At 51.2% G+C, this 18,829-nt stretch overlaps 1 protein-coding gene across 5 annotated transcripts in view; it reads right to left on the bottom strand.

The window, feature by feature from the left end:
• Positions 1-357: 357 nt before the first annotated feature.
• AXIN2 (axin 2) overlaps positions 358-18,829 on the bottom strand; it is a 32,705-nt gene continuing 14,233 nt past the window's right edge. For 2 of the 5 annotated variants that reach the window (XM_012747344.3, XM_012747346.3), the window contains 8 exons: positions 12,743-12,845; positions 10,203-10,343; positions 9,534-10,042; positions 9,086-9,280; positions 8,531-8,764; positions 7,848-7,943; positions 6,453-6,620; positions 1,533-2,865 (listed from right to left, as the gene is read on the bottom strand). In XM_012747344.3, coding sequence (XP_012602798.2) covers positions 2,739-2,865; positions 6,453-6,620; positions 7,848-7,943; positions 8,531-8,764; positions 9,086-9,280; positions 9,534-10,042; positions 10,203-10,343; positions 12,743-12,845 — 1,573 coding nt within the window. In that variant the 3' untranslated portion in view covers positions 1,533-2,738. Of the gene's footprint in view, positions 2,866-6,452; positions 6,621-7,847; positions 7,944-8,530; positions 8,765-9,085; positions 9,281-9,533; positions 10,043-10,202; positions 10,344-12,742; positions 12,846-18,829 lie in introns of all 5 variants that reach the window. The other 3 variants (XM_012747345.3, XM_075994694.1, XM_012747351.3) reach the window with 3 other exon arrangements.

Here is an 18,829-nt window from a genome sequence, read left to right as displayed (position 1 = left end):
GATACCTACTCTAAAACATTGTCTCTTTAGTTAACAATACTCTATTGTAACTTAAAAATTTAAGAGGGTAGATCGCATGTTAAGTGTTCTTGCCACAATGAAATTAAAACAAAAGAGGTAGAAACATGAGCGATCAGCCAGCTCAGCTCTCTCAGAAATGCAGCTGAGATGCCAAGTACTTGCCCACAGCCACCCAGACTGCGCAGGGCTGGGACTTGAGCCCAGGTTTGTTTGAGCCCCGAGTCCTTATGCCCCTGCTGTGAGTCCCCATTCCAGCCAGGAGGAGGAGGGTACAGCAACCTCATCATCAGCATCAAGTTCAAGGAATCAGAGCCCTCCTCCGGCCCCGGTCAGCGACCACACACCCCTGCCCCCTCGCAGGTGACTTGGACTCTCCCGCAGCCTGGACCACTTAGAGCTGCTCCGTGCTGAGGCTGCTGAGGTCAAGCCCATCCCTAGCCCATGTGGCCAGGCCCCCGGCCTTGGTCTATCCTGTCAGCTTCATGCCCATCAGGTCCACTGCAGACCCTCATGTCATGAAAACTCAGCACACAAGAAGTCAAAGCCAACTGCCACCATGGACCCTTTGTTTCAAAAGGGTTGTTGCTGGGACTCCTGTAAATAGACCTGCTCTCCCAGACCTGAAGCATAGCTGGCACTCTGAGAGCTCAGCGCAAGGAGAGGGCACTTGAGTTGACAACTGCCTGCTGCCCTCCTCAGCCTCATGAAGCAAATTGTCCACTGAAAGGTGCAGAAACTGCCTTTGTCACCTCCTCCTGAGCCACCTGCTTGCTATCCCTGGCACCTTACCAGCCCAGAGCCTCACCAATGGCCCAAGAATAAAATGATCAGGTGAGGTCAATGATTGGCCTTGACCGGATCTCAGAACAGGGATGGTGGCTGGCCAGCATGGACCTTAAGTTCACTGGCCCCTCGTGGACATTCCAGGTCTACAAACCCACTTTCCTTGGGGCTTCTCACTTCTGAGACACCTACTGAAATGCAAGCACTCCTGGCAGGATCCCATCTCAGCCCCCTCTCACCCACACTACCTGGCTGGACCCTACACAATCTGCCTGGAAGAGGCTGAACATGGACAGTAGAGGGAAGACGGCCTCCAAGGAGCTGTTGTCTACAGCCTGGGACCGAAGCCTCAGCCAGGAGTCTGGTGATTTTGAGCAGACAGCTTTACAAAACCTGAGGGCAGGTCTGGATCAGGTAAGGGGTCGTGGTCAGGGATGGGCTGGAGCTGGGTGAGAAACGGAGCACAGACGTTCACATACCAACGGGGCCCTGGGCTCTGCTCCCACCCAGAGGATTCAAAGACGAGGCCAATGTTTTGAAAAATATAAAATTTTAATAAAGGCTACATCTCTTAATTACAATAATTATTGTACCAAGTAATTTTCCTTAAATGAACTCTTTATAATGCATAATTTACAGTATAAGTAGAACAAAATGCCATGACAAAAGTCATTGAGTACAAGACTTGTAATAAAAAGGCATAAAATATATTTATACATAAACCCCTTTCAAAAAACAAGGGAAAGCTCAAGCCCTCAATATAGGGCGACACACGGAGTGGCCACCGTGCAGGTACAGGTACTGTACTGATTTAAAGTCAAGCACTAGAGATAGTGGATTAATACTCTTTTGCCGTACACTATATACAGACGTATAGTACAAGTAATGATGGCAAACAGAATGCACAGATTAACTTAACACGAAAACCCGAACACGGAGGTGAAGGTGTGTGGAGGAAAGGTGCTGCTAGGTCTCCCACAACTGTTCGTTCCTTTGTGGGGCAAGGGGCAGTTTCCTGAATGGCTGTGGTCCAAAGACTAATTTAAAAAAACACAAACAACAAAAACCAAGAAACCGTCATTTCGATAAAAGCATAAGCTTGAACCCCAAGGTAGTGATTCTGGCAGGCCGCAGCCACTGGGCCCTGGGCCTGGGGGGTGGGGGCTGCAAGGTGTGGCACCCCAGTCACAGGGGGAATCTGGGGCCCCAGCAGTCAGGCTGCCCCTGCCGGCTCCGCCGTGGGTCATCCCACCCAACAGGACAACCCCCAAAATGTTGGTGACGTTGCAACATGGTCAACCCTCAAGACCTTTAAGACAAAATAGAGCAGCATAGGGGGGGGAAATGCACCAATTTCTGCGTGTGTCAATGGTAGGGTACCATTTTAAAAAGTCTGTCTTCACTTGGAGAAACGCAGTGCAAAGCATAATTCCTCTTTTAATGAAGAAATCATGAACGCACTCCTAGCTCAACTCCTAAGTTTAGATAGAACGTTAAAACTTCCTCTCCCCACCTTCCACATTTAAAGCAGCATATCCATAAACTGGGGATGGGAATTGACTGTTCAATAAATATCAGTAAGGATTCCTGTTCAGGTAAGCTATACACAGTTTCTCTTAGTTTATGGATTTCAGATCCCTAGGAAGTCATATATTATGTATGGAAGTCTCTCAAATACAGTCAGCATCTTCAATAGCCAAGAGTGGTCATGTTTTTAATAAATAGTTCAGGCTTTTCTTATCTCAGTACCCAGCTTATGAATAATGAAAATCAACCTCCCCCCACCCTCCCGAAGGCCCACTGGCCAATTCTTCCCTAGACTTTGTCTTCTTCATTGGTTTAATTTTCCTTCAATGTGTTTTGTCACAGTCACTCAAGGCCAAGACAGGTCACGAGAACTCTGGGCTCCAGTTTGCCAAAGCCAGACCCAGGGCTCAATCGATCCTCTCCACTTTGCCCAGAATCCTGCCCTCGTACATCGGGAGCACGGTCTCGTCGTCCCAGACCTCCTCGAAAACTGCTCCACAGGCAAACTCATCGCTTGCTTTTTTGAAGTAATACCTTAGAAGGAAAACCAGAAAAGCTTCTTGGTAAATGCGTCTTTCACACTGTTTAAAAAAAAAGCACACCAACACGGAGGACTAAGGTCTCTTCAGAATCTGCTGCGGCGGTGTGTGTGTCAACGACTGCGCATATCTGAGTTAAGATGGCAGCTGGGCTGGCCGGACCACGCAGCACAGGTGGGTTGGGAGGAAGGCCGGGCACCCCCTGGGCAGCGGCCTAGGCTGAACCTGCCACCTGCAAGCGACTGAGGCTGCAGTCTTCAGCCCTCAAGGAGACCCTGGACTTGGCTCTAGGCTCGGCCAGCCTGAACCTGTAACCTGCAGGACAGGAACCCGCAGGAGTCTGCGGAAGACAGACTTCAGCCAGTTTAATCAGCCCAGAGGCCTCTAGCCCTTCCCGCCCTCCAGTGCCCAAGTGCCAACAGTCCCGGCCAGCCCTGCTGCCTCCCGGGATGCAAACAGACAGCACCCGCCCCCATGACACCCTCCCCTCTTCTCTCCCTCCTCCCCCAGCCTACCCCTCCAGGGTCAAACACCAAAGGCCCTTCTATTATGCCCGTTGATTAAAGGCTCCTTTTATCCCACCCCACTGTTTTTTCTTCTAAGGCTGTTTAATTGTACAGATGCAAATGCCCGGCCTCTCTCAGGAGTGTTGCGTTTGGAAACAACTGCTGTCCTCTCAGGCCAGGCCTACCCCCAAACCCCTTCTGAGGAAATTAAGCTGAGGGCCTCTTCCTTCCCAGTCACCAGCAAGGGAGACCCCTCAGCCGGATTAAACTCGCCCCTGCAAGCTGTCATTTCCAGCCCATAAAGGCCACTCACAGAGGGAAGGTCACGGCCCCTGGGGGGCGAAGAGTGCCTGAAAACATTTCATTGTGTCTCAGGGTTGCGGTTGGTTTTTGTTTTTGTCTTTTCTCTTAAAAAAAAAATTAACTCCCCTTGGTTAGAGCTAAATTTTTTCCTCTTTAATGAAGGCAAGCCAAATACTTTCATTGGAGATAAGGCTAAATAAAGTGAAACAGCTGGGTTTAGTCAAGGTCCTTTGTTTTTAGCATTCCTGGCTGAGTTAAGGCATTGGGGTGAACTGCATGGCTCGGATGGGTCACAGCTGAAAGCGCTTCATGCCAGGGGGTCAAAATGTTTGGGGGAGCCTGAGAGGAGACGGTGAGGAAGTGGGAAGGGGCCGTGTGCACAGGAGACCCTGGACAGCAAGAAAAAGGTCACTTTTCCAGATAACAGGCTGGAACCCCAATGCCACTCCCAGACCCCTCGGCGCCCAGCTCCGACCCCACTAAGCTTCCCGACTGGGCGTCCACAGCATCTCCGGGCACACGCGCAGGGACCTTTTACATAATTGCAGCCTCTTCCCGAGAGGAGAGAGGCAGCACTCTCTCTGCCCCACCCCCAGGACTTCAAACATGCTGCACTGCCTTCATTTTCCCCAAGAAACGGGCTTTTCCACTGCAACATGCTTTATGTGGCAAACTTTGCTTTCTTCTGACATCTGGCACCAATCGCGTCTGGCACGTCTGGAGGGACTGTTTGCTTTTTGAACCCCTGCCATGTTGAGATTACTCAACGCATCCCAGGTCCCCACCCCAACCCCCACCCCTACTCCACAGCCCCAACTTCGCTGGGCTTTTTTATTGGGGGGGGTGCAAATTGAGACGTTGGAGCACCAGCCCTGCTGGGAGGGTGAGGCATGACACCCTGTGCCCCCCACCCCCCAGGAGGGCACTGAGTCCAGCTCAGGCCCTGCAGAGATAAGGCGGCTAGAGGGGCCTTCCCACAGCCTGATCCAATCAGGAAAGAATTTGAGAGTCGACCATTTGTGCAAGTCTTTGTGCATTAAAGGGGAGGCCAGGGCTTCAAAGCCAGGCTTATTAAGTGTGCCTCAGGAAAAAAAAATCAGAGCCAGATGTGGCCAGAGTGGCTGAGCGAGGCACCTTCCCTGCGAGCCCACGCTCAGCACTCTGTGGTTCTTGTCCCTGAAGGTCACCTGCAGTTCCACTCAAACTCCAGCCGAAGCAGAGACCAAAATGAATCCCTAGAGGGGCGCACTTGTGTAATTAGTTTCACCTTGTGTCTTTTCAAGATAAAAAAGAAGAAGAAAAAGAAGACAGGTCTGTTCCCCAATCCCTCTGATACCTTTTCAGGATCATCTCTGCCCAGGTGTAAAAGGGAAAGATCTAGGGCTAACTACAACACACCCTCCCAAGTCAATCACCTGCAGGGTCTCAGCCCAACCTCCACCCCTTCCTCCTGCAAAAGGAATCACTTTGGGCCCTGCCCAAACTAACTCCCAGATGAAGGCAGCAGGCAAAGCTACACAGGGCCTGCTCTGGACGGGAGGGGTCTCAGCTCCCAGGAGCTGGACTCACTGATGTCCAGGAGCCGGTGCCCACCCGGAAGGTGTAAGTGCTACTCGAGTCCTCCACTCGCATCCCCTGACTGTGGAGGTGGACATGGGCTGACAACTGCTGGGCATGGACTGTGGTCCCACCCAGGGTCCAGGCACACAACAGAGGAAGTGGCAACCTCTCTCGGGTATAGACCCCAAGAGTGAGCACCTCCTTAAATTGGCTGCCCTGGGAGCCATTCCTTGTCTCCCCCGGTCCCAGCCCAGGGCCCTGCAACCCGAGTTCTGACTGGAGCAGCATGCACGTGTTCCCTGGGAAGGAAGCCACGGAGAAGGGACAGGGAGGACTCTGGATGAACTGAGGTAGAGTCATCCCCGCCTGCATTAAGAGGAAAGCGTGTGAGAACTGGCCCACGGCTGGCCCTCACCCTCCTCAGCTCTGGAGTCCTCTGAAGGGCCCTGCAAGCTCGGTGTGGCCTTCGCAAGGGCACCCCCACTCCGCAGATGAGGAAAGAAGGCCCAGAGGTTAAGTTCCCTTCCCCAGGCCCCTGCAGGGAGGAGAAAACAGTGAGGCCCAGGCAGGAAGAAGAGTGGCTAGCTCCATTCACCCTGTGCCCACCCACAGGTCCAGCCCCTTCTTTGTTATGGACAAAGGTGCATCCCTGCTTCCAATGACCCGTAAATCCCAGGAGACAGCTGTTTAGGCAGAAAGGCGGAGTAAGAAAAACACTGCCATTTCCTAGCCATGGTCTCTGCTCTTCTGGGCCTTCAGTGTGGAGGTTCCTCCCAAACCCCAGCCCATCGAGAGGTGCTTTCAGGCCCTCCCTCCTCATCAGTTTGTCCTCCTCTCCCCTCAACACATGGCCCTCAATTTCAGGCAGAGCCTCCGCACCAAGCCCCAAACCCACCTCTCCTGACTAAGGAAACAGCAGCTCCTTTTTTCCTCAGTCTTTGTTCACCTGGTGGAAAAAGCCCAGCCAGGTCCCCAGAGAACCCCCCAGGAGAACCTCCCTCTCACGGCTGCTGCGTTACTGCTGTCAGTGGTCACAGCAGACAGGAAACGAGGAGGAGCCAGCATGTGCCAGCAGCCCCTCCGCTGCTGCCTCCCCAGGCCCCTCCTCTCCGCCCCTCCCAGGTCTGCCCAGGCCAGGGGAGCTGCTCCAGGCTCTGGCTCTCGGTTCTAAGCAAACAAACTCTAGAGCAGGAGAAAGCCACAGGACTCTTACCTATAATTTCCCTTTTTGCTGAGCTGCTCTTTAAAGTGGCCCAGGGTCAAGCTCTGAGCCTTCAGCATCCTCCTGTATGGAATTTCTTCTCCACAGAAAAAATAAGTGACGACCAACTCGTTGGCCTGGAGGGCGTGGACACCTGCCAGTTTCTTTGGCTCTTTGTGACTGAAAGTAAGAAGGAATGCAACAAGTTCAGCATTTTAAAGCAGACACACATCTAAAGCAAACACAGACACAGGTACACCAGGGACAAGGTAGCCGAGCACTGAGGCTGCAGCTGTAAGCTCAAGGGAGGCTTGGGGCAGGGACCCTTATCACAGAAGCAACCACCTCTGGGGGACATACAGTATAGTCCCACGTGATCTGCATGGAGCAAGCAGGAAGGGATGATTTCCTTTTGGTTGTACAAATTGATATCATTTCCCTCACTGCCATCAAATGGGGCACCAAATGGTAGCAGCCCCTTTCAGGTTAGCATAAATGGGGTGCTCACCAATGAAGACCAAAGAGGAGAAATTATCACAGAGCTGCAGGGGCTCACCCGGTGGTCAAGGAATACCGTAGGGACAAACCCAGAGCAGGGCCCCTCTGGGGATGACATGAGTTCAGAACACCTGAAGCCCACCCATCATTCTGGCAGAACAGACACAACTATAAGGTGGTTACCCCTAGTTATTTCACTGCCCCTTTTATTCTGAGTTTTTGTAGAGTGGCTTAAAAAAAAACAAGCTGCTGGCCTGTATAGCTGGTAGACTTAAAGTCAACCAATTAAAACAATGAAAGGGACCAGGGAGCGGGCCTCCTCCAGACTTCAAACATTGCTGCTCATTGCTCAGGAGAAAGAGGCGAAGGGAAAAAACCCTTTTGTTAGACATCGTAGATCTCTTTAGCAGATTTCTTTTTAAATGCACCATCCTATAATTATCCTGGGCAGGCTTCTCAATCCACTTCACAAAAGTATAAATTTAAAAAAGAATCATTGCCTAATTTAAGGAAAATATTCTGTTTTCTGTAAGCAAAAACACAAAGATGGTCCTCTCCATCTCTGCAATGGTGGAGAATCATCCTCCTGCTTACGGGTGACAAAGATGTTTCTGGTACTGCTAACTTGCAAGATGAATGGGGACAACTTTCCTATCCAGATTTGGGGTCCCTTTTACTCATCTGATAATGGTTCCCTATCCCAGCTTTTAATTGACACGGGCCCAGAAAAACTTGTGTAGAGGTTTTCCATGGATGGCAACATCTGTGTTTACTGCTCCTCATCACTACCATTAAAGTCAAGGTGATTTTATATGGCAAAAAAAGTTTCATAAAAACGCAACTCCAGACACTGAATACCCTGAAACATAAACCATTCATATTTCAGTAATGCCAGGTGAAGTCACTCACTCTTCTGGAGCCAGACATGGGTTGGAGAAGGGCATGGCTCCTGCCTGAACAGTGCCCGAGTGGTTCCTGTCTCTTTGTTGACTGGCCACACAGCACCTGAGGACACAGCCAGGGTGAGGAATTTAGAGATGCACTCTCATCCCCGGAGCAATTGGGAAGCAGACAGAAAATTACTCTTTGGCCTCCTGAAGAGACACGGACTCAATTTCCAACCCTGTGGAGACCCAACCAAGGCCCTGTGTTAACACCGGCTGGAGGACTGGAAGGCGTCCTGGGAACAGCCATCCTAAGCCCTCCTGGGAGCCCAAGCCAGGACACTCCCAGCTGCAGCAAAAGGGGCTCTTTGATTCTCCACCAGTCATGGCTTCTTACACGCTCATCTAACCAGCCTTAAATGAGCAAGACATTTATAAGGAATGGGATTTGTAAGGAATTACTGAAATTCATTCTACTACTTTCAGGCATGACTTGCCTAACAAACAGATCCTGGCAGAATGAACATAACTAAAGGGAGCAATTTCCAGAAGGTAGAAAGGAGAATCACACTCAGACAAAAGTAATTCCTCTTCCCAGAGGGTTTGAGACCCTGGCAGAAAAGAAGGGCCCTCCCCACTAACAATGGACCAGGTCTCCACCTCACACCCAATTCCTGCCTTAACCTCTGACCCCTCGCTTCCACTCACCGCTGCTTTGGGGGCTTCGACACCTCAGCTAGTCTGCGGCAGGCCTCCTCCAGCTGAGCCAGAGTGTTGGGTGGGGTCAGGGGAGGCATCGCAGGGTCCTGGGTAAACGGGTGGGCGCGGGGGGTGGTGCGGGGGTGCCCGCTGTTGCCCCCCCACAGATGGTGCCGGCCAGCTCGTTCACCTGGGGACACTCGGGCAGACTCCAAGGGGTAAGCCTTTTTTGTGCTTTGGGCACTGAACAAGGAATGAAAGAGAGAGAAAGCAGAAGGAAAGAAATTGGGTTAGAAAAACTGGAAAATGTGACTTCAATAGAAACTTGTCTATTCTGCTCTGAAAGAGAGAGAGAAGAAAAAAATAACTACCATAACATGAACAGGGGTCGTTGCCAAAACATGACATTTTTGTGGTCTGCTCAGTCCAACGTTTAATATTAAGATGGCAGGAGCAAACAGTCACACTTGTTTTTAGCCGACTGCAAAAATAGCCAACCCCACAATGCCTCCGTACTGAGTGCCCACGACCCCCGCGGCCGCAGCGGCGGCAGGCAGTGTTTACCTATGGGGCTTGGGCTTGCTCTGCCGCTCACTCTCCAGCATCCACTGCCAGACATCCTGCGACCTGTCTCCTTCCTCCCCGGGAAGCTGCAGGGCCCCAGCTCCGCCGGGGGCCCCTCCTTCCCTGGCGGGCAGGGCCAGGCCCGGCTCCGTGCCTTTCCCATTTCGTTTGGGCAAGGTACTGCCTCTGCTGCCGCTGTGGGGAACCAAGAACCACACCCAACCCAGAGACCAGGTTAAATCTCCGGGACTCCTTGAATCGAACAAGGGGCAGTGACACCAAAGACCCATGCACCTGCTCTCCACCCCCACCCCCACCATCCCACCGTGCCCTCTGCCTCCCTCCTGGAAGCTAAATGCCTGTGCCGTACACCCCACCTCACACCTGCCCAGGGCTCTGGCTGGGAGACAAACCCCACCCGGGACCCTATAGTCTTCCCGACACCTACCCAAACTGCTCGCCTGGCATGGGCTCCAGAGCCTTGAGGTGGCTCTTGCATTTCGAATAGCAGTAAAATTCAGTGCCCCCAGGGCAGAAGCAGCGCACCCTCTGTGTGGCTTCCGCCTCGATCTCCTCCTTGGTCTTGGGGACGGCGTGGTGATGGATGTAGTGGTGGTGGACGTGCTTCGTCGTCTGCTTGGTCACGAAGCCCTTGCCCCCGAGGAGCGGGCAGGCGCCCGGCGAGGCGGCCGTGGCGGGCAGCCTGCCCCCGGGCGGCAGGAGGGAGTGGTACTGCTGGTGGTGGTGGTGGTGGTCCGGGGAGCGGGAGCGGGGGCTGTAGCGGCCCATGCCCGGCGACTGGCAGCCAGGGGTCTTGAGGACCCGGGACAGGTGGTCGTCCAGAATCGTCTGCGGGTCCTCCTCGTAGCTGCCGGAGGGCAGGAGGGAGAGGGGGTGCTGGGTGGGCGCCCCGTCCCGCGAGCTCGCCGCGAGCTCCGGCCCCTCCTTCTCTTCATCCTGGAAAGGAAGGCGGCAGGAGGGGACGTGACCCGGGGCAGCGGCAGGAACACCCGCGGGCCCCGGGGCCGCACCCGTCGGCCCACAGCACGCACGCGCACGCACGCACGCACGCACACGCATGCGCGCACGCGGCGGGCAGAGGGCCAAGCCGCGCTACCTCTCGGATCTGCTGCAAGCGCTCCTCCAGGCTGTGGCGGCTCTCCAGCTCCAGCTTCAGCTTCTCCAGCCTTGCGATCAGCTCGGCCGCAAAGGTGGCAGGTTCCACGGGGGTCATCTCCTTGGGCAGGCGGTGGGTTCTCTACGGGCACGGGGAGGAATGGGACGGGCGCGTTTAGCAGGCCTGGTGTGCGGCGGCGGCGGCGGCTTGGCCAGAGCTTCCCGGGCCCGGCGCGGGCCGCGTCCCCATGTTTGGGTGGAGAGCGGATGGCGAGGCGGCCTGGGCTGCTCAGGACTTTTATGCGCCGGCACCGCGGCCTCATGGAGAGCCATGGGCCCCACCAGCGTTTGCCTTGGGCAGGAGCAGTTGGTCGCACTCCGAGAGGCCCTGCTTGTTCTCTCTGTAGTACAACCAGCCCATCAGTAGCTACTCTGAAGTAGAAAATCTTCAAAGACTGTTGTCAAACATCAAAAAAAAAAAAAAAAAAAAGGCAGCCCTCTGAGGTGGAGAGGGGAGAGACCAACTCAAGGAATAAAAAGTAGAGTCTAAACAGAAAGGGAGTTGGAAATTTAAAAAAATAAGATTGGAAAGGAGGTGGGAGGGAGGAAAAGGAAAAAAAGGGAAGTCAAACGGCTCCGGATCAGAGAAGAAGTGGTAATTTATTTCCTGGCCGCACACTGCGCACCTTTGAGGTGGTGTTGTCTCAACACTGTCCTCGATCTCCCTCGTTTTTCTCCTTCCCTCCTCCCTATCTCTTTGTACAGAAAATGAAGAAAGCTGCTGCAGGCTAGTAGCAGAACACTGCTGAGCTTGGCTGCCTGAAGCTGATCTATCAAGGGAAAAGGGAACATCTCCAAATCAAGTGCGGAATATAAAAAAGCACCGAGAATGCCTGCCAAAAGCAGCAAACAGAGAGAACCCCCGCTGCCCAGCTTTCTGTCCTTTTCCTGTCATCTCGCTCCCCCACCACCCAGCCCCCCACCTCTCCAGTTGTTCTACCTCCTTCTTCCTCATCTCCCTCTTGCTTTGACCCTTTTTTGGGGGTGGGGTGGGGGGAGCTGAAAGCCAACTTGCAAAGGCCAGCACACCCCCCCTCCCCAGCTGAAGAGATGGGCTTCGCCAGGGCAACCACGTAGCTGCAGAAATGTGAGAGGGGAGAGAAAGGCCCCCGTGTAGATAGATGGCCCTTCTCACACAGGCTGGCTCCATGCAGCCCCCGATCAAAGTGCTGCCTGATGGAGAAAGTCGATTTGCACACCCCAGGACAAAACCATCTAATTTACAAGCTTGGGCGATAGAACTTTTCTTTGTTTACACACATATTCCCCTAGTCAAAAATCCCCAAAACAATATGTCATCAATACTTGTATTTGTAGGGGGAGGAGATGCTAGAGGTCCCCAGAAAAGCAATTTTACTATGCTAATTTTAAGACAAGGTAAGCCTGCCCTTGTCTGTGAAGAGCTTTCAGAAGAGCTACAGTTCATGCACTAATGCAATATGGGATTAGCAATTCAATGTGTTAATTTTCTAAACACAACATAGCCATACCAATTAGATTCATAAACACCAGCTGTAAGCTAGGTGCTCTCTTCCCCTCCCTGATCAACAGCATCCTTGCAACCTGGATCTCAGGCTGTTGTAAGAAGCATAGCCCTAAAATGGGAATGTAGACAGGGAAGCTCGGTTGTGTACAGGGGCCATGTGCTGGCTGCTTTAGAGAACATGGAAGTAAAAGGAGAGGTGTAAGAAAAGCCCTTCATTCGCCAACTCAAAATCACAGAAAAAGCTGCTCCTGGGATCCTCACTTCTAAACACTTCATTCATTCATTTGTGAGGCTCAACAGCAGGTAATAAGCCAAGTTCTGGGGTTGGAAGTAGACAAGACGAACAGCTGCCCTCCAGGGGCTTTAGAAGTCAAGAAGAGAAATGACCAAGTAAATAGATAAATGGATGACTCAAATGACCCAGCCATGCAGTCAACACAAGATATAAAATGTCTCGGGGATGTGATTTTTCTTCCAAAGGGGGCAGAGATTTCTCTAACCTCATTCATTCATTCATTCATTCAAATGTTTATTGAGCACTTATTATATGTCAGGCACTGTTCTAGTCTCTGTGGATATAGGATTTAACAGAACAGACAAAACTCTCTCCCTCAGGGGGCTTCCATTCTAGTGGGAATGCAATGAGCCCATCATGCTAGAGAGAGGCACGGATCATCTCTTAGCATTTCTTGGTTTCTGGGAAGGAACTGCTTTGGTTTCTTTCTCAAAGAGAACTTTCTTTTTTAGAATTCAGAAAATGTAGAGGCTCAACAACTGGACCTCATCTTGGACCTCATAACCACATCACTTTGCTCAACCTCACAACCCATGTAATGTCTCTTGTCCAGTTCTTCCTTCCTCTCCCTTTCCCCGAGGGGACCTAGGTAATACTCCTTTCTACCTTCCCTATACCCATCCCCCCCGCCACCTTCCATCCCTTTTCAGGACTCAACATGTCAGGGAATGGCCAACTCCCTCATCCAGACTATACTCACCGGGAAATGAGGTAGAGACACTTGGCCATTGGCCTTCACGCTGCGATGCATTTCTCTCTGGAGCTGTTTTTTACTCCCCACGCGATAAGGAGGGATTCCATCTCTAAGGGAAAGAAAAAGGCAGAATCCACGGGCTTAGGAGGATGCTTTCAGCACCTGGGTTGACTCACATGCCATCCTGAGATCCCACCAACGGACAGGGCCACACATTCCCTGGGAGTGTGTCACACATCTCCAGATGCCATCGCTGTCCCCATAGAGAAGGACCCATCCAAGATCAAATTGCCAAAGGAGGTTTAAATCCTGCCAGTCAGTCATCTCTGGAAACCTGGCTCCCTCTTGGAAGCAGGGGCATCAACCTGGAAAGCACTTGGTAACTCTCGTCTTAGAGCCAGGTTATGCTCCAGCCAGCCCAGATACTGCGAAGGCTCCGCTACTTTACAGGTGCCCCAGGCAAGGCATTCTTGGGCCCCTTTGCTCCTCCCAGCAGTCTGTTGCCACTGTAGCCTACTACCCCAGAGCAGGAATCCAGTGCCTTATGGGGAATACTGGGGAAAAGTTGTAGGGATAGGGACCAAACCCACAAAGGGCTAAATCAGGCATTGGTGAGGTATGCATTATTCTCCAATAGTCAACCTCCTAGTCATTTCCAAATTTATTCTTTTTATAAACCACCACAAGGTGATTTACAAGAATAATACACAAGGCTGGGCACGGTGGCTCACGCCTGTAATCCTAGCACTCTGGGAGGCAGGAAGATTGCTCAAGGTCAGGAGTTTGAAACCAGCCTCAGCAAGAGCAAGACCCCGCCTCTCCTAAAAATAGAAAGAAATTAATTGGCCAACTAATATATATAGAAAAAATTAGCCAGGCATGGTGGCGCATGCCTGTAGTCCCAGCTACTCGGGAGGCTGAGGCAGAAGGATTGCTTGAGCCCAGGAGTTTGAGGTTGCTGTGAGCTAGGCTGATGCCAAGGCACTCAGTCTAGCCTGGGCAATAAAGCGAGACTGTCTCAAAAAAAAAAAAAAAAAGGATAATATACAGTAAATCTTTTGGCTCCTTCCTTCCCTCAGCTCCAAACCCCACCACCCCCAACCAACAAATTCTCAAAGACACATGACCAATGTGGACATAAAGAGAAAAGACCCTACTATGTGGTGGTCTGTGCAATTCATTTAAAGACTTCAGTACCTACTATGTGCCAGACCTTGATCTAGACACTGGGCAGAACAGTAGACAAAGGGGATAAAAAAAATCAAATACTGCCCTCATGAAATTTATACTCTAATGGGGAGGCATAGACAAGGAGCAAAATAAAAAAGCAAAATATATATATAGTATGTTGGAAGGTGGTAAGTACTATGATGAAATACACAACAGAAAAGGGGGAAAGAGGATCACGGTGGGTAGGGAAGTTGCAATTTAAACTAGGGGGGTGGTAGTCAATGAAGTCCCTATTGAAAGGTGACCCTAAAGCAAAGACCTGAAGGAAGTATGGGCCCCTGTGTCCCTTCATTGTATTTTAAAAAACAAAACTAGCAAGTGGAAGAAGTTTAAAAAAGAAAGCTTCCACTCCAACTAGTAGTCACTGAACACATGACTGGGAGTTGCCATGATTTTTTTGCAAAAAGAATTTCCTTCTAAAAGCAGTAGAATGGTCAAGGTGTGAGTATGTTCCCATTCATGTCCCTTGAGGAGGCCACTTATTTACGGAAGCCTCAGGATTCAAACACTTCCATAATGAATCATACTTTGAGGCTGTAAATATTGAAATTAGGTGTTTGGCTATTTCCCTTTCCCTGGTGTTTGGTTCATCATAGGGTGGAAGGAAGAAAAACATCTTAGGCTCATCAGCAGGAGGTCAAAACAGGCAATGCTTAAAAATACCAGGGAGCAGCCAGGAGTGACTGGTCAACCTAGTCACCAGCTCCTTATCTGTGATGCCCTAGAATTCCAAGTGGCTGCAATTTCAGGAAGGCTGCTGACCAAGGCCAGAAAACAAGGCCACCGAGGGGACAACAAAGATTCCAGTAGATCAAGGAACCAATCTGTGTTAACCAAACCTTAGCTAAGGAGTAAAGGATAATCACATTGCGAGGAGCGGGGAGGGGAAGGAAGAAATCAGCATCTAAAGCAAGAACTTAAACACAGGTGTGAGTCTTGCCCCAGAGAAAGTCGAGTGTGTGGCAGAGACAGCACTGTGGGAAGGTTAGCAGCTGGCTGGCCAGAGCCCATTAAGAGTCACGTCCCCCAGTCAACCTGCTACTCATGATGACCAGCACTTGGCCAACCCGTTACAGGCAGAGTAGGCTAAAGGGTTCTAAGTCATGCAACTTACTGAACCACCTAAAGATGATTTATCAAAACTTAGCGTTTTCACCTTGGGACAGTTTACTAGGCACAGTAGAAAAACGGACTCTCGAAAGCATGCCAGGCTTGCCCAGCAACCAAATCCCACCTGAGGCGACTGACTGCGACCCCAGAGGTGGCCAGCTCCGGTGTACCAAGTTCCCACCGCAGGTCAGATGCTGGCTCACATGTCTGATGTGTAATTGGACTTCATTCTCACAAGAATCTTAACAAACCACATTTTAGATGACCAGAAATGCTCAATAACTCGCCTAGAGTTACAGTCAGTACCACTCAGATCCAGGGTCCAAATCCAAGCACGGCGGGACTCCAGAACAGGTGTCCTTAACAGCCTACACTCAAGGTCCTCATTTCAAGATGGCCCTCCCAGCCCCTGCCAGAGGAATCAAGCTTCCTGATGGGCCCAACGTGGAGGTGCCATTTCCTAAACTCCAAGGAGTCACCCAACATTCTGAAGTGATGAATGAGAAATCTGTAGAATATTCTGGAAAGTCCTTCCCCACCATTTAGTACTCACTGGCTATGGGACATGCCAGGTTCTTCCCAAGGCATGATGAATATTCCTGTCTCTCACCTAAAATTTCTGTGGGGTGGGGGTGGGGAGTTGCACAGATTGGGTCTTATGCTGGCCTAACTAAATTCTGCTGCTCTGGGAAGGCAAGACAATGTTCACGCCCCTCTCCTGACCGGCTTCTCTTCCTGGGCCTTAAGAGAGTGGATGGCACTGTTCTAGGCCTCTCCTGATAATTGTGGGGGACAGGAGTCAAGTGTCCCATGGACCCCGCCATGACACAAGTGACATAAGTCTCCAAGAGTCTTATGGAAGAGTTCCCCATCCATCCCTTCCAAGACTCCGTCTGAAGTTTCCACTAGTAGCCTTCACTCTTCTCCTTTCTTTCCTCTCAGATGGAAATCAGTAGTGGTAAAGCTTTTATACTTTTTTCTTTCTCCACATATGGGGAGGATTTGAAAAAGAAAAGAAGAGGGGGGACCTGGGGGAAGGTCAGTGCCAAATTGAAGGCAAGGGGAAGAAATGATTTCAAAAGCACCCACCCCCCACACCCAATATACCAGACAGGTGAAGGATCAAACTGCAGGAAAGGCAACTGGTGACCAGAGTAGAAAAGGGAGATTTCAGCTTGCAGAGGCTCAAAAAGGCTTAACAGGCGCCTTCAAGGAAATGTGGCTTTAATTCCCCCCAGTCAAGAATCTTCTTCCAAAACAGCCCCTCATTCCAAAAAGGGGCCTCTCTTTTTTTTTTTTTTTTATTCAAGCTCTAAAAGTCTATGATCAGTTTCCTGGCTGCTCAAGCCTGTGGGCTGGAGAGCACCAGAGTTTTGGTCCCTATACAGTCTCCTTTAATTATAAACATTTTAGCTAACGAGCCGCTGCTGGGCCCAGCTGTTTCTGGGGAGCGTGGGTTTTGAAGTGTGGACTCCACTTAGCTGCCATTTGAGCCGAGCCAATTAGCTTAGCCTTTTGACTCCGCCGTGCCCGACCTAACCTGAATGTCGTTTTCTGGCAGCTTTGAAATAGCAGACTCATGTGCACATGCGTCCACTTGCATCTTCATTTGGCAACCACTCTGAAGGCAGCCTCTGATCACAGCCAACATCAAAAGCCTGGTTTGTAAGAGAAGGTAATATTTGAAGTTCACTCGGATGTACTTCCTGGTGTCCAAAGTAAACCCCCATAAATAAGATATAAAGAAATAAAAATAGATAAAATAACTCATGACACCCCTGCATCGAATGCAAGGAAATCTTCTTGTGCCGATTTGGGGACACTCGGAGCAGAAGCAACCTGCAAATGTAGCTGATCCTGATTAGGAGAGCAGCTCCTCATAAAAAAAAAAAAAAAAAAGAGTAACCACAAGGTCATGCTTGGGTGGCAAAGAGCCTGCTGCTTCTGATGTCCGTCCTCAGCCCCTTTGCTCTAACCTCCTAAGCCTGATGCCCTGACAGCCCTGCAGTCCTCCTGTCTTCAGTGCTCCAAGGACTGGGCTTTAGAATTTTGCTGAGAGTCTGCCAGTTAACATTCAAAAAAAACTTTTTTAAGCCATTTCTTCCGAGAATGCAGGTTTCAGAGTAGCAGGCTCATAAAACAGCCTTTTCAGAGGCCTGTGACGGAGACCCAAATCCCCGCCATCTTTAACAGGGTTTTTTACTTAGCAGGAAAACAGAAGTCAGCACTGGGCTTTGGGAGAAGGCAATGAGTTCTTTAAAGCTGCTGCCTGTTCCGCACATCCAGGCTCCGGCGTGCGGCTCCCGGGAATAACCAAGTGCAGGCCGGCCCTGTCCCAGTCTCTACCCAGGCCTCTTGCAAAGGCCCCCGGGACTTAATTGGTTCTGTCACAAATGAGACGATTGCTTCCCTGGGCTTGTGTCTAATGAACTCCAACCTTCTGGAGTCTATTGAAGGCTGCCTGTGACCCCCTCTATCCTCCTCAACCCCTCCCTAGTCCTGTCCCCTCCCCAACTCCCAGCGGGGCAGCCAGGCCCCCTCCCCAGCCCCTCTCAGCCTGCGCTGGCCATTGTGAGGAAGAGAAACAGCCAGGGCTCTTTTCATGCTTTATGGGGCGCTCCTATTCATTTGTTCAGGAAATTTCAAAGGGGCCTGCTACCCTCTTATCCCCTCTAAGCTTCCCCAGATGAACAATGGGCTGAAAGCGATTCAGTTCAGCTTTTCATCCCCCACACACTTTATTTCTCGCCCAGCGCTCTCATCTGCACGGGCCCACAATTGGCAGAGCTCTGAAGAGGGGTCTAATCCCAGCCCTGGGAATCCCGGGTGACCGCCCAGCACCGGGCAGATCACACACACCCAGGGCCAGCCAGCCAGAGGGCACTCCAAGTAGCCAAGTCTGTTCTGCAGGAGAGACCCCCATGCCTGGCACCCGATGGCGATTTGAGACCCATGGGAGCCTCTAGGTGCAAACAAGCCCCCATCTGATAGGCTTTTGGTTCTGGAGCCCCTCCTGCCTCCCACCATAGGCAGCACGGCCCAATTCTCAAGAGGCGGCGATCTCACACTGCTGCCAAATACGCTGCCAGTTGGTTTAAACGCCCAGGTGGGTACGACGGTGATAGTCAATCTGATACCTGCCCACTTGTTTGGGAGAGGGCTCAGAGCCACCCAACGCCATGAACCCATGGGTCTCTGGGTCTCACAGGGACTCTTGGCTTCCTGGTTTACTCGTTTTCGACCCAAGGCAGCTACACCCCAGGATGGGCTCATAACGCCCAGAGGTTCTGCCACGAGCGACCCAAAGGAATCTCCTGTGTCCCATTTGGAAGTTGCTAAGTGAGGGGTTCCCATTTCTGTTTCCATCAGAGTGGACTTCACTGGCCTACGCGCTACCCCTGGCAACCAAGAACAGGTGACTGGCAAAGTCACCTTCTCGATCCCTGAAAGTGGCTTTCCCATGCTTCAAGTCCAAAGTGCTTCAGCTAAAGCGGGAAGGCTGAGAGCTTTAAAGTCAGCTCCAAATAAAATGGAGAAAATTTTGCTTCTGAAAAGAGGAGGAGTAAATAAAGTGGAGGCTACAGGGGAGGACTTAGAACTTATTCTCTTCTACCCCACCCCGTCCCAGTTAAGAAAAGGCAAGTCTGATCACTAATAAAAATAAAGGAAATCCAAAGTGGCTCAAAGTCTCTAACCAAATGGTCCTATTAACTAATATATCTCCTGTTGAAATGGTCATGCTTGGGGGAGGAG

The sequence above is a fragment of the Microcebus murinus genome, chromosome 18, assembly GCF_040939455.1.
Source record: "Microcebus murinus isolate Inina chromosome 18, M.murinus_Inina_mat1.0, whole genome shotgun sequence".
NCBI lineage: Eukaryota > Metazoa > Chordata > Mammalia > Primates > Cheirogaleidae > Microcebus > Microcebus murinus.
This window is presented reverse-complemented; position numbering and strand designations above follow the sequence as displayed.